The sequence below is a fragment of the Numenius arquata genome, chromosome 9, assembly GCF_964106895.1.
Source record: "Numenius arquata chromosome 9, bNumArq3.hap1.1, whole genome shotgun sequence".
Classification (NCBI taxonomy): domain Eukaryota; kingdom Metazoa; phylum Chordata; class Aves; order Charadriiformes; family Scolopacidae; genus Numenius; species Numenius arquata.
In genome coordinates this window covers 11,375,149-11,398,309 of record NC_133584.1, presented here as the reverse complement: position 1 = coordinate 11,398,309, position 23,161 = coordinate 11,375,149, and the positions used below count along the sequence as shown (strand labels likewise).

At 45.3% G+C, this 23,161-nt stretch overlaps 2 protein-coding genes across 4 annotated transcripts in view; one reads left to right on the top strand and one right to left on the bottom strand.

Moving 5' to 3' along the window:
* PDE6D (phosphodiesterase 6D) overlaps nt 1–7,662 on the bottom strand; it is a 39,551-nt gene extending 31,889 nt beyond the window's left edge. The window contains exon 1 of one of the 2 annotated variants that reach the window (XM_074153488.1): nt 7,492–7,662. In XM_074153488.1, the coding sequence (XP_074009589.1) occupies nt 7,492–7,541 (50 nt within the window). In that variant the 5' untranslated portion in view covers nt 7,542–7,662. The remainder of the gene's footprint in view (nt 1–7,491) is intronic. The other variant, XM_074153487.1, reaches the window with a different exon arrangement.
* Nucleotides 7,663–12,543: 4,881 nt separating this feature from the next.
* On the top strand, nt 12,544–22,898 carry COPS7B (COP9 signalosome subunit 7B). 2 transcript variants are annotated; one of them, XM_074153310.1, is made up of 7 exons: nt 12,544–12,641; nt 14,746–14,921; nt 16,149–16,224; nt 17,776–17,864; nt 18,432–18,634; nt 19,926–20,031; nt 21,519–22,898. In XM_074153310.1, the coding sequence occupies exons 2-7, from the start codon at nt 14,760–14,762 to the stop codon at nt 21,675–21,677; spliced, it is 795 nt and encodes a 264-aa protein (XP_074009411.1). In that variant the 5' UTR covers nt 12,544–12,641; nt 14,746–14,759; the 3' UTR covers nt 21,678–22,898. The 2 variants fall into 2 exon arrangements, with proteins under 2 accessions (XP_074009411.1, XP_074009412.1); XM_074153311.1 differs by lacking the exons at nt 12,544–12,641; nt 16,149–16,224; nt 17,776–17,864 and having other exon boundaries at nt 14,760–14,921.
* The last annotated feature ends 263 nt before the right edge of the window (nt 22,899–23,161 follow it).

Genomic DNA, 23,161 nt, shown 5'->3' with positions numbered 1-23,161 from the left:
CTCTAATGGAAGACAAAAGCGCTCCTAGTTTGTTAAGCAATCCTTTCAATACAGGAGTGGATAAAATTAATGCCATGATGCTTTTGTGCACTGCTATCCCAAAGGCTGACTGAAAATCAAAAATGATTTTTCTTGCTCTTTACCTAAGCCTGCCATTCTTCCAGAAGACTGTTGCCTGATATTCTAGTCACGAACATCATCAACTCAAAGGTTCAATCACAGCTGAATTAATCTGATACTGTTTCACTTAAGTCTCTTCTATGCTTAACATCTGTGTCACTGTGAGAACTGGGTTCAGGAGAAATCTGACAATGGAATATCAAGCTCATAATAACAACTGAAAATCCTGGCTGTTGATCAGGATTTAGCAATATGTAGCTGAGATGTGGTTCCTACTGTCATTCATGGTAACATTAGTTACTGTCAGGTGTCCTCAGGGGACAGCCTCCCAGAAGTCCTACTACGTCTACTGGGACATGATGCCAAATGGCTTTGAAAACTTCATAGCAATGCCCAATAAGTGGGGGTGGGTGGGGTTGTTCCCTGAAAAACTGCCACCTATTCTTTGACACTGCACTTGGAGTGATGTTACACAGATGCCAAACCTCTGGTTTCTGTGGTTGCTCCTGATTCAGTCTCAGGGTAAAAAGGCAGCCCCTGAGAAGGTGGAGTTTTTTTTTTCCAGTGTTCAGTGCTTGCTGCTGTGGTTTCTTGCACATAACCTGTAAATCTGATCCTTAAGGCATGTGAGCAATGGATGTGCAAAAGGCACCTTTCATGTGCTTGCAGGACAAACTTCTGATAAATTTTGCTGTACTACTATGAAGAAAAAGAGAAAATTCAATATTGCCAGTGGACATCAGCAGATCATGATATTTTCTGCTTGTTATCTGTACCCAGAAACCTAGTGTACCTCACACTTCTATACAAACTTGGACTCTCTAGATTAAGCCAATGCTTTGCTTACTCTTTAATGGAGGGTCTGACCTCAAATTTGAAGCTGCCTTAATTTCCCAGCTTAGAGATAGAGGCATAGAAGAGGCTTATGTATTACATAAACTGTGGAAGTCAAAGGCAGAAATCAATACAGTGGCCTATTATCTTACAAACTACATGTAAAAGTTTTACTTTTAACATTCTTTCAGATCAACTTACATTCAGTTGAGCATATGTAAAAGCAAGCTGAATCCGTTTCCATGCTAAGACTGCTTTAGCTAACTGAAGACTCTTATTCAGAGACATAAGAGATGCATCAGATACCTGCATAAAAAAAAACCCCTGCCTATTCCGAATAGAATCTGTTTAATTTGAGGACTTCTAGATGCCTTCCCCTCTTGTCTACATCTCTGTAAGCCTGACTTTTCCTATGTGTTGGCTGTGAAGATGCATGGAGTTGGGGGGTAGGAAGAAGCTCTTTCAATTATCACTTGATGGATTAAATTACTACCTTCTGCTGTGTGGAAATTCAAAGACTGTAACAATGGCTGAAGCATAAGGCACCAGTGACTTCCAAAGATTTTGATCCCTGCCAAGGATGCAGCAGGTATATAAACAGGTAATCTTGGCATTTTTTTGCCATGAGTAACTGCTATTATCTCAATATGATATAAAGAAAATAAGAAGAAATAATTCTGCTAATGACAACTGCATTAGTTTAGGTACCTGCTTAGTGTTAACCTAATCAAGCAATTAAAAATACTGAAACCGTAATTCCAGTGAAATGCAGGATGGGTAAGCTTTGGAGAGATCAAAGGATGAAAAAGGACAAATTTTAGGAATAAAATTGTAACCACAATGTGCTAAAGTAATATTGCTCACTTAATGAAGTGTGGGGTTTTCTTTTTATCAACTTACTCTTCCAAATCAGTATTAGTTAACATGTATTCTCTGCGGCATCTGGTAACTCATTTGTTTCCTGTGATGGTGGAGGTCTCTGCCCCTTCCACTGTCAAAGGCTCAAAGCACCACTTCCAACTTCCACTTCCAACACTACAAGTGGATTGCATTAAATATGAAATGTGGAAAACTGACTGTAGCTCATTCAGATATAAAGTTAATGCAAATCACTGTTTAAGTATAATTAAATATTTATACTTTCCTCAATGAAAGTTAAAACAAGTGGAGGACATGAACTTCTTGGTGTTTGCTGAGGAACCAGGCAGGTAAAAGCAAACCTGGTAAAACCGCTCCTGCTTTATTTGCAGGTATGCCTCATGACTGATGCATAAGAAACATGATGAGTCTGTGTTTAGTGTGCCAGAACTATAGATCATTGCACCCTGCGGAACTTCTGTCAATGCTGGAAATAATTCTGATACGGTAAAGGTACCTTGACCACAGTGACACTTAACTACCAAGTACAACCTGGCTGAAGCTTCTGTGTGAAACTCTGGCCTTTTTGAAACAAAGATCTCTTGATGCCACCAGGGTGGAACTTGTTCCGCAGTCAGACTAAGTGGGAATGTGGACAACTCTTGCTTGTGAGATACTCTAAGGTTTGTACATGGGAAAGTGGCAATAAAAGTTCAAGAACAACAGAAGACCAGTTTTTCAGATCATATAAATGATGAACTCTATGCATTAGATGGAAGTACATTCAAGTTTTTAGAAACCAGAAAAAGGATGGGGAAGAATGACCTCATGTTTTCTAGGATGTTTTAAATTGTATTGGCACAAGCTATGTGCAAGCTCTGCTTTGGCCTTGCTAGAGAGGACATTGCCCAGCTTCTGGGCAGCTCTGTTCCTTCTTCTAGCTGGCCAGTGACTCCTTTTAACCCATGAATTTGGTGATTCATCTATTTCATTGCAAGAAGTCTAAACAAATCAAGATCTGAGGAAGCCACATAGGAAACCTCAAAACAAAGGGGATTTTTTAAACCAATTAAAGCTGCTACCTTGTTAGTTTTGCAAACACTGCAACAGATAAGCATTTTAAGTGAATAAGCAGCTAAAGATCTACTGGCCTAACAAATGAATTGGAAACTCAAATTGATGGAGATTCTATTTGGATTTCTCAACTCTTGAATGCTGCATCAAACTAGTTAAAAACCTCAGTGACTATTCTAGGAATTGATAGGCAAGATTGTCATTGACTACAGTTTCTGAGTGTACAGCAGAAACCCGGTAAAAGTCAGAAATAGAAGTGTGTCTGTTTGCAGAGTAATATAAAGTTCCCAGGAGTTCTTAATGGTTTCTGGTATGACTATATTTTCATTACAGCTCTATCCATCTTTCTAAGAGGTTAATGCTCTACTAGAATGATTTCCTAGAAAGAAAAATAATGTTGAGAGAAGGACTGGAAGAAGCTCTGGGAGGTAGGAGGATGTGGCATGGGGAACTTTGAAGATTCCAGAAAATAGGAAAGCCTTTGACATATGAAGTTTTGTCTACAAATGCTGGAGTGCCTGAGCTACAGGTATATGTTTATACTGACCACAAATACTAGTTTCATACCTCTGTATTGATTCTGACCTACAGTTAATATTGTTTCTTTATGCTTTTGTTCACAATATTGGTTTGTTTCATGAGACTTCTGAATTACACTAAGATACACTCCAAGGCTTAAATGGAAGTTCATGGAAAAATGTAACCAAAACTGATAAATATCTACAGGGTAACTAACCCTATGGAGATCCAATTCTGATGAGACTCCTCTGTACAGAAGCAAATAAAATAGGTGATATCTTGTTTGATTTGTAAGACTTAAAATAGAAAACAGATGTGCTTACTCATATGTTGAAAGGCTAGACTTAGCACCTTGACTATGCTATGAGACCCAACTGACTTGTTTGGGTGTTCTCTTTCTTGCTGTTCTGGCTGAAACATGACAGAAGTGCAAAAGAAGCTGAACTCTGGTCCCTCGAGTTGGATGTGAATCTGTTGTTGCAAACCATAACTGGATATTTCTCATCTGCAGCACGGATGCTATGTAAGAAAGCAAAGCATAAATGCTCTTCAAATGCTGGCAAACCAAATTAAATAGGATAACTGTCTACAGTGTCCTCATTCTAGTGAATAGTGAAGAAAATAAAGTTGTGTGCTAGTTTTTATCAGAACAAAGATAAACAAGCAACCCACAAATTATCAAGGGGACTGGTGGGGGAAGCCATCAAAAAAAAAACCACACCCTAACTTTTTGACTGTTAGGGAGATACATTATCAGTGTTACTTTTGTATGAAAAAGGATGCTAAATACATGTCTAATAGTACACACTTACTCTAAAGATAAAATGACAGAATGAAACCTGCAGAAAGTTTTGAAAGGGTAATTAAGAGTCAAGTAAAATGCTATTCTGTAGCTTGACACAGTAACTGTCCCATCTTCTGGAGAAAAAAAGGCATAATCAAATTTCATGCATTTAAGATTATAGAACCAGCTGTGCATAAATACTTGCAGAAATAAGACTTGGCTAATATTCCAGAGGAATGACTCTTCAGTTACCAACTGAACTGATGTTGCTGGTAGTCAAACAACCAGTCTGCATTTTCATAGTACTAGTCTACCTGTAGGTCTTAAGTGTAATGACTGCTATTTAGGCGAGTGCCTTCAAAATAAGGAGCTGATGAACATACTTACAAGCTCTGTTAACAAATATTTTCTCTGAAGAAGTGACAAGCTATAAAAGTTTGTGCTGGCTGCTTTCAATCTCTTAATGAAACACATATACTGGACCATCAGTGTTCAATTTTTAACTGGTTCCATAAAAACTCTTAGGACAAGTGTAAAAGTATAATGAATATTTGCCTGCAAGCATCAAATATTTCCCCTTTGGTTTTAATCTCTTCCAAATAGCAAAATCCATGAGAAGGAGTAAATATTTCTGGCTTTAAATTTCAGGACCCTAGCCACAACATGTTTCTGTACTGGTGTCATAGAGGAAGGAAAGCGTATCTCTGTATTAAAGTTGGAGGGTGGATTTGGGCTATAATTTAATTTCCACAGCAGCATGTCCCAATCAGTTGGAAAGCTTGTAATTAACTACTTCTTAGGAACCACAAGCAGACAGAACTTGTTTGAGGAAACTTTGATTACTCAATGTGAACTGGATTTCCAGCTAGAGTGCCTGTTGCTGTGTTAAAGCAAGCAAGTATTTTGGAAGGCTGCTTCCTCGATGATGCTTTCTGCCCTAGCAACACAAGGAATCTCATACATACAGACCCTGGGTGCAATACTGTGCAAATTTCCTGTACTAAAAGCAAGTTCAGTTTGAAGTGCCAGGTTTGCAGGGTGTGCTTAAGTTGGTGGAGTTGAACTCCCTCCCTCCCTCCTGGCAGCGGAGGAAAAAGTTTTCAAGTACTCAAAGTATAAACTTAACAGCTTTTCAGAACATGTTTCTGTCTCTTCCTTTCTATTAAGTAAATTAAATTACCACGCACAGGAGTAGAGTGGGTGGCAGATAAAGCATGTCTTTATTCTAGAGAGCATTACATTTTATAAACTCACTCTTAGAAAATAAAGTGGAAGACTGAGCTGATGGCTGCCTGACAGAGAGCATGGTCATATCTGGGCATGAGTAGTTTCCTGTGTGGATGGCGCAGTGTCTCAAGGCTTCCTCATAAATGAGGAATGTCTGTTCAGCCACTCCTCTGGCTTACTGAAGGCCCACAGAAATGTTTTTCAGCTATTTTAACTTTCTGAAAGTTCCAATTATGAAATGTTTCTCCAAACTTTCTCCTTTCTCAGATTTTATACTACCTGGCTCTTATAGCATCTGTTGAAGTACTCTACATGTTTTGAGAAGCACAGCCAAGGTTCTTGCCTAAAACTGTCCTGTCGTAAGTAAAATTGATATCAGTGTTTTGCAAGGACAAGCAAGGGAAGGCTAAACTTGAGGTACTTCAACATGGAACTGCAGACTATCTCTACTAAATCTTCTTGTCCGTGATATGGTGCTTGAGATAATAGAAGTTTACCTTAGGTTTGTCTAACATCCTTCCTCTCAAAGGGCAAAAAGCACTTTCTACTTAAGCCAACAAACAACAAAATGAATTATTTCATTCAAAGCTAGACAAAGGCTTTCATGTAAATTCTGCCACCCAGCAGAGACTATATACAGACACATGCAAAAAGAACTTAAAAGTTTGTTCTGTAGGCTTAATTTTCCAGGCACTCTTTACTTCTACCAACAGCTTAATCTGGTTTTGTCAGAAGCTTATTCTTCTTCTAATTGCCAGCACAAGAGGTTTTTAAGTAATGTTTTGACAGCTAAAATACTATGTCTTCATAAATAAAAAGAAGTGTCAACAGTGCTAGTGCAGAAGCAAAGGAACCAGATGCAGTACTAACAGCTAGGGGAGAGGACAATGATTCAAAAGTCAAGAAAAGCATCTGCTTATAGTTTGACAGCCACTATCTGTCTAAATCCAACCTAGAAAATTAGATCCTGCTACAGCTGGCATAGAGATTATGAACATCTCGCTGGGCAAAAAAAAAAAACTGTTTAGAAATAATAGTATTAGATCAAGAGGGTATTTTGTTTGCTTTTGTCCAAAAAAAAGAAAACAAACCAACCCACAAGAATTTTCTGGTGTCTAAAGGTCAAGCTAGCAAGCTTGCATCTGTCTTCTAAGCTTAGAAGAATCTGCTATAGTAAAATATAGTAGCTTTATTTTACATGTGGCATATTTCTCTCACCCTTAGTTTGCACATGGGCCTATAGGTTAAGCCTTTCTCTACTGCACCGAAACCCTGCATTGGAAGGGTATACACAGGATCTCACTTCTTTTCCAAGCCTGGCTTTATCTCATTTCATCAGTATTAAATTCATATTCAGATAATACAGGCATGGAATGAGAATGCTTTTTTGAAAGCCACAACATGAAAAGTTTTAAAATGAACAGCAGAGAAAGGCGTTAGCACCTAGATTATGTCAATGTTGGCAATGAAAGATATTGTTTGACCCCCCCATGACCAACCCAACGTGTGCCAGTACCTCACGATAAGAAAAAGAGTAAGATCTTTAGTTGTTTCTGGACCTGCGGACCAGGTATTTCCTTTCCAAGCAGAGGTGCCTCAGCGCAGGCCGGAGGGGAAGGGATCACATCCTCCTGGGACCGAGGGCGCCGAGCTACTTCACCTGCCCTCCGTGAGCTGTCCTCGCCGCCGGGGCGGGGGGTTCTCGCCGCTCGGGGGCCACCGCCTTCCAGCCCCTCTCCTCCGGCCGCCCGTCAGCAGCCGCCCGGCGGACAGCTCCGCCGCCCCGGTGGCCCCCGCGCCTCACAGCGGGGTTCCAGCGCTACGGGGGCTTCGTCCCCGTCGCCCCCGTTCCCGCCTGGTCCCAGCCCCGGGAGGGACACCTTCCCCCCCTCCGCCGACGCCATTGGGGACAGCCCAGCCGGGAAGGCGTTGCCATGACAACCCCCTTCCCGCCCCGGGGGGCCTTGCACGCGCCCTCGCCACAGGGGGGCGACGAACCCCGGTCCAGTTCCCCCCCCCACGTCCCCCTTCCCGGCCGGATCCCGCCCGCCTTACGGCCCCCGTCGGGAGGATACAGCTTGAAGCCCCGGAGGATCTCCTTGGCCCGCTCGTCCGTGGCCGACATGGTCCTGCCGCGCCGCGCCGCGGGCGGACGGGGCTGGGCCGGGCTGGGCCTGGCTGCGCGGGCCTGGGCGGGAAGGCGGCGGTGACAGCGGCGCCTCAAGACCCCCCCCCCTCCCCTCCCCCCTCCCGCCCGCCCTGCCTCCCTCGCACCCGCCACTGGCCGGCGCAACCAACCCCAGCGGCCTCCCGCTGCACCGCCTCCCGACCAATCATCTGCCGCCGTCCCCTCGTCTCCCCGCCTCCTAGCTCAGGAAGGACGGCGCGACTGACCAATCAGACCGACGTGCCCGCCCGCCCGCTCCCCTCCCTCATTCAAGGGCGGCTGCGCAGCGGTCGCTAGGGCGGATGCTTCGGCTGGGCTTGACGTCGCCGGGGGGACGGGAGTCGCCGCAGGACAAATCTCTCCCGGCGGCTCCGCTGCTGTGAGGCTGGGCCGCGGGGGGGCCGGGCGGAGGGAGCGGCGAGGGAGGACTGTGAGGGTAGTCGAAGGGGCGAGAAGCCGCCACGGGCCCGGTCAGCAGCCGCCGGACGGCAGCCCCCCCCGGAGGAGGCTGGGGGGGCGCTTCTCCTCAGGCGGGCAGGTCTGGCGGCGAATCGGGCCCTCGGGCTGCTTGCCCAGCCGTGAATTTTGGTAGTACCCGGGTCCTCGCTGTGTTCAGACCCGGAGCATCTTCTGCGTGTGCCGAGGCCGGAGCTAACGGGACCAGCGTTATGGAGAAAGTTTAGAATAAATGGTATGTTTTCCCTGGAACAAAAGCAGCCTTTATACTGCAGAAATGTGGCCTTTGTGTAGCAAAGTAGATTGTGGGGGAAAGTCTCTGGTTCATTAGTGCATCCCAGAAGCCAGGCCGTTGTTTAAGATGAGCACGACAAATTAACTACTCTTGTTAACAATCTGAGCGCAGCCAATACAAGGCATTAATAAGTCATGAGGAAAATAAAGGTAGCAGTTGTAATCCAGGCTCAGAACAGGACCAGTGAATGATCATTCATGGCTCCCCCTGCCTCCAAATCAGCCACTGTACAAACGAGGAGAACATGAACATTAATAAAGGTCACATTTAATGCATAAGGACGAGGCCAGTGCCAGCGTTACCAATAAGAGATCTTGATAATAAAAATAGGTAGCATTTATTTCCCTGATGTATGCGATCCACGCTCAGTTCCACACCATCAGTTGAAAAGTGTATGAACAGATCATATTGAATCTGGGCAGAGTGCCAGGGGTACGCTGTGCTAATATATATCTATCTTTTATTAAGAGTCCTTCCTGGGTTTTAGATGCGCGGTGTAATTACATGCTATCTAAGGAAGAGGGACTAAAGATCACCAAGGAGAAAAGACTGATGGGGATAAAAGGCGAGCAAGAAAAAAAAAGCAGACCTGAAGAAGGCAGAAACAAATGGTTGTGCGTGGGGGAAGAGCCTGCCAGGAGGAAGAGTGACACGCTGGTTTACTCAAGACATAAGGAACTCAATCCTGCCTCTGTTCAGGCTCCTTAGGGATGAAAGAGACCAAATGGATGTTGCAGCGAGGAGCTCTTCCAGTGTTGAAGGGCTTCTGTAGCACTGGGGTAGGAGTGTTTCCAGAATTTAGAGTTGAGGTCTTTGTGTTTTCTGGCCAAATCTCATAGAGTTCCCAAATTCACTTTGATGTGGAGGGAAGCACTAGCCTCTCATTTTTTGAACTTCTGAAAATCACAAAAGAGGTCATGGCAGAAGTATGAAGTTCTTGTGACTGCTGTGGGCATGAGCAGCAGTAGAACATGTGACACTAACTCGGAGAGGGGTGTCACTCAGAGACCCTGGGGTCTCTCTCCTTTTAAAATCCTTTGACTGCATTAACACAATTGACACCTTTGAGGACATCGTCTTTCCAGTCTGCTTAAAAGAAAGTTGCTGTAAGTCTTGCAATCCCTTGCTGCCATTTTTTGCTGAAAAATTCACCTTTGCTTTCACATCTCTGGCAGGTGTGACAGTTTCTGAGCTGCTATTGCAGGTGAGAAGACGCCTCCAGCCTGCTTTCTGCTTCCCCAGAAGCTGTTATCTCAAGGTGCAGATACACTGATCTGGAGAAACACCAGCGTGTTTAACTGGGAGATGGTTTCATAAGCTAGGGCTTCATCCCACCCCACACTTGATGGAAGGGGTTGTACAACTGCATATCTGCAATGACTCAGACACACACCTCTGCTGGCCTGGACAAGTGCGAGATGAGTGTCCAGCTTAGTCTCTGGATCCTGTGAAGTGCGGAGAGCTTGACACCTTTTTCAGCAGAGTGTGGGAGCTCCCATCACCCCATGTTCTGGAGGTGTGTGCTGGCAGCTGCGGGGGTCAGAAGCCTGGAAGGAGAGAGGATAAACGGATGATGCATGGTGAAAGCACACACAGATGAGAAATGAAACTGCACCCAGAACTGTGTTAACATTTACGCAGCTCAGCTTTTCCCTAGAGCTACTGGCCATTTGGTCATGTGCAGATGCACCTGCTCCTGCTCTAACATGGCCGTGGTGCTAACAGTTGATTTCATTTTGCTTTAAGTTGGTTGAGAAGTAAAACTATTACAGATGATTTAGGAACCAAATCCTAACCCTGGTAGCTAAATGTAGCCTAGGTATGATTTCAGAATGTAATGTCTATTATTTGGGTTGTTGGTAAGGTCCTGTGTTGTCCTAATGTATCTCTTTTCACAAGAGTTTTTGATTTAAACCACCTTATTTATGAAAGTTAAGGAAAGAGTTAAGAAACACTGAAGTACCTGCATTCACTGTCGGCCCTCTCCTTGGTGAGGCTGGGTGGTAATTTTCTTGCCAACAACACATCAGAATTGGAACTTTAGGAGAGGAAGAACCAGCTCCAGAATTGTGTCCCAGGGCACTGGGAGGTGCACACCTACAAGGGACGAAGCTGGTGCTGCTGGGCACTGAAGAGCCTGAAGAACCAGACACCAAACTCAGTGTGAAGGAAGCTGCAGGACAGAGGGGTGTCACTGTGCAATAATCACACCCTTCCTGGTCTCTGTCCCTTACTGGTGACTTAGCAGCCTCATGCCTTGGCTTCTGACTGAGAGAAACTGTGTTCTCAAAGTCACACTCTGAGGCTTCATGACCCCACTGCTTGGAGAGAGTACTCTGGATTTATGGTTTCTTTTCTCAGGTGATGCAGGGAAATAAGGTGAATTATCTGCTGCCTAAAAGGGACCCGGATTGTGGAATCACAAGGGGAAGAAATGGGGTGAGTCAAGAAATAATGCCAACATTAAAAGATAAAATGGATTAACATCTCCCTGCACACAGAAAGCTGCGTGGGTGGAGCAAGAGGTTGCAATAGCAGTTTAAAAGGGGATGAGACAGCTGGCCATCCTCGTATTTTTCTCTTAAAAGAAAAAGAAATCCATTCCAAAAGCTGAGCTTAGCTGACACTACCCTGCAAAGTCCATGTCAGCCAGCCGGGCTGGCTGGCTGCAGTCGGGAGGTGTCGGGACAACCTGACTAAAAGACCCTTCTGGCTGACCTTTGTGGGGCTAACGCAGCTGATTTTCACCTGCAGGCTCCAGCAAGAGGCTGCAAAAATGATCCATTGGGGAATAGCTCACAATCGTGTATTTCCATTTCTATTTCAGCCTGGGATCTCAGCTTTAACAAGTCTTGAGACAAATGAGGCCACACACTGCTTGCCCAAGGCGACTTTTCCGGCGTGTCTGCAGGGTGACACAAACCATGGTAGAAGGCCTGTTTAGGGTGTGATTAAAGAGGTAATTCTTCCTCCTCGTGAAGATGAGATCTAAGCGTGGCTTAAGTAAATTACTGAACGGCTTGTTATAGCCCTGGCTGAGTTCCCTTGCTGCACGGAGCCTAGTTTTTTACATCCAATTTGCTGTGAAGCCCAGAGTGTCACAGCAGCATCCCAACACCTGCATCTCTGCGCTTGCCTGACACCCCTTCTCTGGAAGATGGGACCCCAGGCGGATGGGGGTCTGCGGATGGCTCTGAGGCGCAAGCTAAGCACCATCAATTTTCCTAAGAGTTTCTGATGTTTCATCCCCTGAAAGCTCCCCCCTCCTATCAGTGCTGGTCCACAGTTTGATCTTCAGGGACTAGATGACTGAAGGCCAGAGCACTTTGCTCTTGGCTGAAGGATTTTTATAGAAGCCCGCTTTATTCACCGAGTGGGACAGATGAGCGTACAGTCCTCGGGGAGGGTAACAACCCCAAAAGCCCTCTTGTTTCCACCCCTGCTCTTCTACTCCCTCAACAGCCTTTTGGCTCCTGGTCTGTGTCCTGGAGAGAAGCTCAACCCCTCCAGCTCCCCCCCTGCTCCCCCACATCTCATGCTGAGCTCTTCCCTTTGGATGGGCCATTTTTCTGTGGAGTTTAAAATCACTTCCAGCACCTTTGTGATCTTTCACCCCATCTTTTTTTCCATTCGCACTCCAGAAGCACTGGCTGGCGGGATGGAGGCCTCCATCATCCTGCCTGGGGCAACCAATGGCCCCAGTTCAACTTCTCAGGTGTATCCCGGTTCTTGCCATAGAAAGGGAAGGTTTTACTCCCCTGTGAAGGCCGTGGCGTGGAGAAGGACTCAAAAGAGGAGTGGGACCTGTTCGTGTCTAACAGAACGTGCCGTCAGAACAAAGAACAGATGGTGGCGTGGCCTTTTGATGGTGGCCCCTTGGCATGGGTCATTTCAGAGCACAAAAAACCCACCATGCTGCCACAGCACCTCATCTCTCTGAAAGAGAGAGGCAGAAACTTCACTTGTGCATAATTAAACACCTTCTCGGGGTGGGGAGAGGTGGCATTTGCTGAGGGAGCAGCTCAGGGGGACCTGCTGCGGCACAGCCAGCCTGCCGCCCCCTGCTCTGGGGGATCGGGGGGGGCCAGCCCGCCTCGCCCCCGCCGCGAACGGGCGTGCCCCGGCCGCGTCGACCCGGTTGCCGGGGAATGCCGGTGCTGGGGACCGGCGGCGGAACCTTCCGAGCACGGCCGCGCGTTCCGGGGGAAGGAGCCGCGCGCGGGACACCGGCGCCGCCATCATGGCGGCCTGAGGCGCGGCGAGCACGGCGCCGGGAGCCGCCGGGCGGGGAGGCCGTGAGCGGAGAGGTAACAGCAGGGAAAGGAGGAGCCGTCGCCCGCCTACCCGTCCGTCCTTCCCTCCCTCAGCGCACCGACTCTTTTCCTTCCCTTCCCCGCTTTGCGGCCGCGTCTCGGCGCTGCCCGGCGTGCGGGTCCCTGAGCAGCGAGCGGGTACCGGGGCGGCGGTGAGGGGCGAGAGGGCCCCGCGGCGGGACCCCGGGTAAATCGCCCCCTGCGGCGGGGCTCGGCCCGCCCGGTGGGGCCCGAGGGCCCTGCCGGGGGTCTGTGGGGACGGGAGGGCCGGGGGGGGCCTGGCTGCCTCCCTCCCCGCCGCCTGCCTCCCTCCTGTGGGGTCTGCTTGCCATGAAGCCCCCTCAGGGGCCTTAGAGGCGTGCCGGGGGGGGGGAGCCCGCGTTATCCCGGTGTGTGGGTTGTTGAAGCTTTTGGGCGAGATCCGTTAAAGTGTCTTCCATTTGTGTTTCAGTCAGTTCTCAGCAGGGCGAGCTGGTTGCGGGAGGAGCAGCGTGGTAGGTCCCGGTGACACGGCTGGGGTCGCAATAGCAACGGGGTTTTCTGAATGTAAACTTAGAAAGGGGCAAAAAAATGGCTTTCCTTTCCTAGTAGAGCATGGGTAAAGCCCATCAGTCTTTTGTAGTGTCACACATCCACATGTGTTTTGATTACCTGCGAGGGAGGACAATGTCTCGGGAACGGTGAAATTTGGATTTCATTCCCAGCTCAGTCACTTCATGCGCTCCCCTGAGAAAATTGGCTGTCCTCTGTGTCCGCTCCTTAGCTGTGAGCGGGGAGATTAGTACTGATGTACCCTCAGGTGTATTAGGAAGCCACATTGAGAGTTACTGTATTGCAGGGCTTTTTCAGTCGAAACTGAGGTACTCTTCAGTCAGGCTGCACGCGTGCCTTTGATGAAAAGAATCCCAAAGAGACTTTACACTGAGAACCAAGAAATCTGTGTGCAAAAGATTGCCCACTCAGATTGAGACCGTTTGTACCTGCAGGTGTATTGGACTGGAGTAAAGTGTATTTTTAGAAGTTGACTAATAGAGGAAGCTGGTTCTGTTGCCTTCACAAGTCTTAATTTGGTTAGGCATGGCAAAACAGTGCAAACATCTGTGTGACTCTACCACCCCCAGGAGGGCAGATGTGGTCCCAGTGGTCACACAGAATGTTACAGGTTCTCTGGTGTCTGGTTTTCTTTACCGCAGTAAAGGTTACATGCTGTAGTTAAGAATTATCTGATACAAACATAACACAAAAAACCCTCTTAGCAGATAAGTTCTTTGTTCATTGTCTGAATAATATGCTTCGGAAGCCTTTTTTTTTAGTTGTTTGTAAACAAGTAACTGATTTTGTTGAACTTGTTAATAAATAGTGGTTTACATTTCAAAAGCAACTTGTTGGTGCTGGGAGACAACATGCACACCAGAAATGTCAGGCAGCAGCTGAAGACAAAGACCTCTCTTTATGGGGACTTAAATAGAGCCTTTGTAGAAAGGATGTTTTTATCACTTCAGCTTTCCAGTTAACCCAAAACACTTTATCTGTGCAATGTAGACTGATAAGCTACTTACAGGCCACAGTTATTTTTGCCTTTTAGGCTCAGAAAGCAATAAGAATTATGGAAGCATGCTTTACCTATAGCTGATGTCAAAGGAAAAGGTACTATTTCCAGGCCTACAAGCTGGATCAATTCTTCACAGAGAATTAAGTTGATGCTGTGTAATGTGGAAACAGGAAGTCTTAGCTGGCCTCGAATAGATGTAGTAATAAACATCTTTGCAGTTGGCATTATTTGGCAGCATCAGTAGAAGGAAAAGTCTGAAAACAGCACGAAATCTAAACTCCGTTCCTAGCAGGAGTAGATCCTTTTAGGGAACTGACCAGACAGTCCGCAGAAATTTTGATCAGATATTGTGTGAATCATTTTTCTCCCCAGATAAATAAGCAGTCGAACCTGCTGGGTTCCTGGCCTGCCCTCTGAATGCTGATGAAAAACCTGGCTCTTCTGACACTGAAACGTTACTATGCTGAGCGTACCTTCTGATCCACTGCCAGACAGAATTCAGCAGAGGAGAAAGGGTGTATTAATATCATGTTCTTTTGTTGACAGACTGAAAACCTAGAATGGCAGGAGAACAGAAACCGTCCTGCAATCTTCTAGAGCAGTTTATTTTACTCGCCAAAGGTACAAGTGGCTCAGCTCTGACTGCTCTTATAAATCAAGTGCTGGAGGCTCCTGGGGTTTACGTCTTTGGAGAGCTGTTGGAGTTAACAAATGTGCAAGAGGTAAGAGATGAGGTTCTATCCTAATGCCCCTTCTGCACTCCCAGTATAAGGGATCCCCAGAAGTTTCCACAGATGGTCTGTGTGTGAAATTTCTGTGCTAAGAGGGGCCTGGTGCGACTTACCTTGCTTTTGAGATATTTGTGTATGAGACATTGATGTTGCTTTTGCCTATATATGTGAGACGTTAAAAAATACCTATATAAGGCTTTGCTACCTTAATGTAATTGCTAATACATCAAAAACCTGGCAGCAGCACAGTAACAATTTTAAGAAGGCGCCTAGCCAGCCAACAACAACAAAAAAATCCCTTTCTACTCCTTCATTGTCCCGGAAAGCATAACTTCAATGCTCTCCAAAAGTCTTTGTGAACAGATGTCTAGTGTATCAGGCCTGGGTGGTAACCAAATCGAAACCATTTGAAACCAAGGTGGAGAGTAAGTTCCAGAGCTTTTCCTGGGAATGGCTCGCCAGCACCCCTCTCTACCGCAATCAGGGAATCTCAGTTCAGTATCTCTGCAGATGGGGTAATGGGGCGTACAGCAAGTTTGGCTTTCCAAACGAGCTATTAGAGATGCTGAAAAAATGCCTCTATGGTTATTCAGCATCAAATCACAGGTATGTTTTTTTTTCCTGGATCTATGTGCAGCAAAAGGCATTAAGAAAACCCCACTCAATAAAAATCACTACTTGGTGCTGCAGTTATTCCAGGGAAGTTTTTTGCATGTGAGGGGGGTGCTATTACTTTCAAATGCACTCAACTTAAAATGTTCTATCTTGCTTTGCTTTGAAGTTTTTGTGGCTCTGCAGATAAGCTGTCTTAGCTTTCCCAGTAATAGCAAGGATGCTGAACCAACCAATGCCATTGTCTGCTTGCTTGCCACATGATGAGAAGAGCTGGCCCTGTAGGTTGTCAGCTGAAATTGAGTCACCTTTTTCTTTTACCTCATGAGGTGCCACACAAAGCAGTTGACAGTCCAAGCCGTAGTTAGATTTTGGTGCATAGAAATGGCTGGATCATCTTGACTCTGAAACTGCTGGAATTTGCTGCTGCTCAGGAGGCCTTAGAGATCTTGACATCTTGAGGCCTTTAAGATCTGGACATAATTGCTTTTCTGGGTACTACTTGTCCTATGTACATTTAAAACATGCTCTGGAGAAGTTGCCTACCAGCGTCATATTGGCTATTACTGTGTTACATGGAATTTGTTTTGTTTTCTTCCTGTCCAGCTTGCTGAAGGGTCTAATGCTGCTTATTTCCAGTTGCTGAACCTGTTTGCGTATGGCACGTACCCAGACTATGTAGGTAAGAGACTGCTGCCTGTTTGCAGAGTACAAGACTGGGTTCCCCTTTAGAATTGTTGGAGGTAGCTCTTTGCTTTCTGTGTTACCTAGTGTAGTGTGGCTGGGTGAAAGTGTCCAAGAACAGAATTTGCTTGGGAGGATAATTGTAGGGAGTCTTTGGGTTATATGTGCTTTTTAATTGCTAAAATGTGAAGAAGGGGGTAGAGACTATGGAGGCTATGGTGTTTCACTGGTTTGGATTGGACTGAAGCACTGGATTGAATTGGTCTATAGCAATATTCATTGATGTTCGCAGGCTGCTTACCTCTGCGGAGTGCAATTTCAGACATCTCTTGAAATTTAGATGACAGTGGTTATGGAAGCTGCAGAAAACTTAGACAAAATTGTTCTGCATTATTTATAAAAACCTATATGGTTTATGGGGTAACCTTTTATTCTGTGATGGCATTACTGCAACAAAGTTAATAATTTCTTAGCAAGAATACAAATCGAAATAATGACTTCTATACAGCTTCACAAGGACTATGTGTGAATCATCTTAGTATCTGTCGGGGTGTGCTTTTATCTCTGGTGCTTATGCTTCCATTCTGGTACAATTTAATACTTCATTTGTGGGTAGAAGCCTAATCCAGACCATTACAGAGTGTGACAAATACTTCTGTCATAGTGCTGGCTATCACTGTGGTGGATGAGCTCTCTAGTTCCTGTAAGGAGAAGTGGCATCCGTAAGTGCAAGGACTGGAAATTCCAGTGGCTGTGGAGCAACATGAGCCTCATGAATTCTGTGACTGATTAGAGGACGTGTTTGCTGTGCCATGGGTCTTATGTCCTAGCATGTGACAGTGCGGTTCGTTCTTCTTTTTCTAGTGAAGAAAGAGAAAGGGGGGGTGGAAAGTAGTCAAAATATAGAGCATTGAATGAGGTGGGATGGATGGGAGAACTTGAGTGGCCCTGAAACACTAATTTCCATATTTTAAAGATATTTTAAAGAGTTTCTTTGCTTTGGAAAGCTGCCAGTTTCCTTTCTGTTTTTAAATATTCATGAGGCACATGAATATAATGCAATGACAGTGAGGCCGTATAAGTATCTAAAGTAATGATTTCTCCTTTCTTCCTTAGCCTGGTACTTTACACTTTCAACCCTAAATTCTGCAGTTCTTCAGCGAAATAAGACCAGCGGTATTTACAACCAGCTCAGCGAGGGGGGGAAGATTTTATTCTGTCAGCTCATTAATGAAATAAAGCATTGACCAACCATTTTGTCAGGACACCACTTGCGTAGATGTGAATTACGTTCTAATTCCAAAACCAGAATTACTAAAGAAGCAGAGAAAAATAGAATTGCCAACTTGGCTTTTAACTTTTCCTGTCTCTCCCTGGGTGTGCTAACCTGTCATCAGCAGCAGCTCTCTCTGCTCACCAGCATCACCCAGTAGCTGAGGGAGTTCAGGCTTTTGGGGTTTAGTGCAGTGTAACTAGCCTGAAATTTTGCAGCCTGGATTATATAATTCTTGAAGGAAAGTCCTGAATCTTGTATTTTTAACATTAACAGCAAACAAAGATAACCTGCCTGAATTAACAGCGACTCAGAAAAACAAGCTGAAACACTTGACGATTGTAAGCCTGGCTTCCAGAATGAAGGTAAAGTACACAGTGTAGCAGAACAGTCGTCTTTTTGTTTGTTTTTGAAAATAGAGTCAATTTCATAGCATTGGAGTTGCATCAGACTGCATGAGTAGTCACAAAAAATCCTGCAACTGGGAAAGTACTTGTAATGTAGAGGTAATTAGGAATATTAACTTAGTGGACTTTAATGGATGAGACGTGGGGGTATCTGAACTGCCATGCAAGTTGATCAGTAAGGGCTGGAAACTTCGGATGGCTTCTTTCGCTGCTGCAGATGGAGGATCATTCTTAAAAACACTGACTTCTTGTTCTGGAGAAAAATAATCAACTCTCTTAATTTCTTCTACAATCCCGTTACCTTTTTTCCTCCAGAACATGCTATGTCAAAGCTTCTGGAATTACCAAAGTTATGTCAGAATATTACGTAGCCCAGTAACAGGCATTTTTTCTGCCACGCTCCCTCACTGCTGTACCTGCAGGCTAAACTGTAGGATACAATAAACATTTGGGTCTTGACCTGAGATTTAGCTGTTCATTTTGGCTCTAGGACTGTTAACTTATTCTTGGACTTGCTGTTTTTAGTGCATTCCCTATTCTGTGTTGCTGAAGGACCTGGATATGAGGAATCTGAGGGAGCTGGAAGATCTGATTATTGAAGCGGTTTATACAGATATTATCCAGGGAAAGTTGGATCAACGAAACCAGGTGCTAGAGGTGGATTTTTGTATCGGCAGAGACATTCAGAAGAAGGATATCAGCAACATTGTCAAAACACTCCAAGAATGGTGAGGCATTCTCTCCTTGTGCCTTGTACGTAGCTTGTCCTGTCTTTTTCTTATTCCTTAAAGTTTCAAGTGCTGGTGCAATTTCACCAGGTTCCATTAATCAGGAGTCTTATGCTGTAAGTAGGCACTTGGAGGAGTAGTCTATTGGACAGGTTTTCCAAGATCCTATCTAGGATTCGATTTGTGTTACGTATCAAGTCAAACTATAGTAGGTCTTGCGTTTCTGCTCTCACTATGGCTTTTACATAGCAGAACCCTAGCGAGGAATCAAGGCCTTTTCAAACACACTTGCAAAACTGGACACATGGTCTTATGGTGGGAGCTACTCCCCTTTCTGCTGTTACACTCGATAACAAAACCAGAACTGTCTGTTACTTTTCAGGCTTTTTCAACTGTGATGAGAACTGCATGTGCAAATTCTAGAGAATCGCAACTCTTAGGAGGGGATGTCTCTTTGAGTTTTAAGTTTCAAATGCCTTTGTTTGCCTCCTTTTTGTTCCTGCAAATGCAGGCTGCATGTAACCATATGGGGACTGTGGTACTATCTTTTTGTACCTTTGCCAGGAAGCTGCTTCTCATCTTTTTGTAGGATTCCCTTCCCACCCAGAGAAATTCCTCTGTAGACTGTGGAGCCTGTGGCAGGTTCTGAGCTGACTGGGAATTGCTTCCTAGTTGCTATGGCAATGGGTGCATGAAAAGTAATTAAACTGCTGGGCAAATATTGCTGTTCTGCAGTGGGGGCAGGTTTTTTGCTTCTTTACTCCAACTCCCTCAATCCCGTCTCAGCGGGAGGGCTCTGGCAGCTTCCAGGACCTTAGAACATTGTTTGGAAGGTAACAATGAACCCACTGCCAATTCCTGTTCTGTCTTCTCCCATTACAATATCTGTGTTGGAGGAGCGCTCTTGTCTTTTGAACACTTAACGAGCAGGGGGACTCTCTCAATCTGCCTTTCTTTGCTTAATTTTAAAATTTTACTTACTTTTGAAAAATATGGGTTGCATCCCTGTTTAAGCAGTAATTCTGATTGAAAAGGAAGTTGAAAGTGCATTGATCCTGCACTTACTTTTTGATGGGCAGGTAAGGGTAACAGACTAGCTAAAAATTGCTGTGAAAGACACTGGGTAAACAGCAAAGCTGCTTCTTGCCAGCTTTTTGGAACTCTGATCTTTAAGCAGAAAGTATAAATTTCATAATTTCCTAAATTTATGGGCGAGCATGTCTTTTCAGATTGTGTAGTTGAGCTGCTCCACAGAGAACTCATAACCAGTGTTTGACGTTGTATCGTGCAGGTGCGATGGTTGCGAAGCGGTTCTTTTAGGAATTGAGCAGCAAGTACTTAGAGCCAACCAATACAAAGAGAACCATCACCGAACTCAACAGCAGGTAGAGATGGAGGTGAGTAAAGAGTCACTTCAGACTGCTCTGTGCTTTCTGATAAATGTATGTTTGTTTACTGAAGAAAATAATCTGGTAACACCTGGTTAATGGACATGGCTTCTCTGAAGTAGGCTAGCAATCATGCAAATCAGATGTGCTGGTTTGGGCTAGGAAGAAAACACATCTGCTTCCATGTGCTACTGACATCACAAACATCAAATTTGCCCACTCTGAGCAGGTTGGAAGTTTTCTTTATGATCTTTTATAAATCTAGGCTAGGTGGCTGCACTAGCTATGGTTTCCTGAATTGATCTGTTAGGTAAAGTGTGCTTTTAACACAGAGCTTGGATGGAATTGTGTTCCTTTTGTACAAGGCAAGCAGGAAGGAAAAAGCAGTTCACTTTGTTTTAAACCCGAAGGTGTAGTTACCAAAAATCTCTCGAGTTTCATTGCTTTTCCAAAAAGTGCCCTCAGCAGGTTCCTTCAGGGTCTTTCTCTTGGGGTCAAGGTGAGCCACCAAGACGGAGCTCTGACACGCTCCCTTCAGCAGCGTGACCCGGGAGCGCTCCTGCCCCTGCTGCATTTGCAGCTGGGCAGTAGATGGCAGCACGAGCACGCCATTTTAGTCCCTGCTGATGTGTATTTACTTGTGAGAACAAATCTTGGCTAATACAGCTGTAAAGGTGAAAATGGTCCTCTTGAGACACTTGCTCAGGGTTTATTTCTTGCAGAGTGCTGCATCCCTGCAGGTTTATGTCTGCCTTCTGAAGCAGCATATGCTTGGCGCCTTGATTGACATCCACAGCGGATGTGTCTCGCCAGATGCCTTTGACCTGGAGTTGGCACACCTGACTCCTAAACTTGTTTTGGCCTGTGGGATTTTTTTTAAGGTTTGCTCATTGTATTTCTGGTGAGCCCTACAGGGTTCCAGGGGACAGAATATGGTGCCTGGTGCTGTATCTCTCCTTTTCAGCCAGAGCAGAAGAAGCACTACTGCTGCCTCCTACAAAACCAGTTTCTGTTCCCGCTTCTAGCAAATATCCGTGGCTTGGACAGCCAGCTAGGCCAAATGGCATTTTCCATTTTCAAGAGCTGTCCTAAGTGTAAGTTTGTTCCTTTCACAGTCTCCTTTGTCCTTCCTGCTTCTGGGCCAACAGAATGGTAGGATTGCTGCCTTCTGAACCAAGGCAGTAGTCAGTCCCTCCAGTGAGCCAGAGAGGTGGTACAATGCTGTGCCACTGTCTCTTAGGAAAAAAAAAAAAAAGTCATCGCTAGCTATTCTAGATATTCTGGACCCAGACTGGAAATATTAACAACTTCTGGCTCTAAGTGAGGATGAAACATTACCTTTAATAAACTCAAGTGCAGGGCATGTTTGTGGTGGGAGAGTTTATTTTATAATCTCTGCTCTGTACTCCAGGAGTTTTTCAATATGTTTATGAACAGAGTTTCTGCTGCAAGGGGAGGAAGAAGCAGGTGCTGATTCATTGTCTCTTCTTGGCCAGGTCACAAACATAAAGAAAACATTAAAAGCTACAGCCTCATCGTCGGCACAGGAGATGGAACAGCAGCTGGTAGAGCGAGAATGCCCTCCACACACAGAACAAAGACAGCCCACAAAGAAGATGTCCAAAGTCAAAGGGCTGGTCTCCAGCCGTCACTAGAACATACCATCTAAATGTCATTCAGCTAGGAATGACAACAGGAGGAGCAAAAAAGGGCCTGCGTCTCCTTTTTCAGTGGGTTCTGGGCCAGTCCCTTCCAGGCTGGCGAATAAAAGCCCTGTTTGAATCCAGCTCCCAGTTAGCAGTACCTGGCTAAGTTACACTGTGCAGCACCTATTAATTTCCAGGGTGTCCCTGTTGTGGTCCTGTAAATGGGGGCTTGTAAAGAGAGGGACTAACCAAAGTGGCAGGAAAAAAAAGTATCTGTGGGCAGTTTTGCTCCCTCCCAGCCAGTCTCATTGCTGCTTAACCTTGAGGAAGCTGCTGTACTAAATCAGATCTTGGGAGAACTTCTGTAGCAAGTGTCTGAATCCCAGGGTTGAAGTGTGGCTGCCAAAGCCAGGCTGGGAGCGAGGAAGCCATCAACACAGATCTTTTAATTCCCAAAGGGAGCGCAGAAAGGTTTCTAGGCCAGGAACTGCTTTACATGGAAGTCTTCAGCCTTTCCACTACCCCTGTCTAGTTTAAACTGGGGTGAAATTCACACTACCTCGCTCTGTGAAGATGAGATCCAGTGCTGGGCTGTTTACTTAACTGTCTGTTTACTGCCCTTACTAAGCCCTTTAATCTCTCACAGATTTAAAGCACTGTTCTGCATCTCTGAGGCATCAATACAATAAGGAGGAAGCAGGCTGCTCTTTCGAGCCTTCCTTCTTGCAGGTGGTTAGGGGCATACTAGAAACCGTTCCTTCTGAATATGATGTGACCTCCCAGAGCTGCTTGTGAGTTGTTTTCCCCCATTGGTACCTTCAAAGGGTAACGCATTCGCTCTTCCTTGGATGCTGGCGACAGTGGTCTGCATGGGAGAAGAGCCCATTTAGCATCGTGGCAGGCTGGTGGCCCAGGACCCACTGGCAGGGGTCGCAGCAGCATCCCCTTGCTGAAGCAATGGACTTGACTAGTATTTCTGAATTTTGAACACTTTCAGGTTGTATTTTCCTCCATTTTTTTTGTACATTGTTGTGATTCTAAAGCATTTCAGCCTTTGTTTTGTGTTTTTTTTTTTTTTTATTTGTTACAGGCTAACTTCAGGTGATTTGCACCTAGTTTGTCAAGGTGTGGGTGGTTTTTTTTTTTTTCTAAGGGGGAGGGTGGGGTCGGCATTGAAACAGCAATTCACGAAAAAGCACATTTTAGAAAAAAATTAAAAATGCTGATTTAATGTCAGAGTCTGGATTCTTGGCTTTGAGGCTGCTTTAGGCTTATAGTCCCACAGCACTTGTTCACTTGAGCATTTACTTGATTCTTGATGTTATGTTGTCAGAAGGTCTGATTAATGTCTCCGATGCATCCAGGAGGCAGGGAAGCGCTCTTTCCATTTTGTCAGCAGTTCATCTTTGTCCAAATTTGTGCAGAAGGATTTGTGGCAAAGCCAATAGCTGAGCCCAATGTCCTGAGCCTGAACAGCTTCGATACCTGATTGT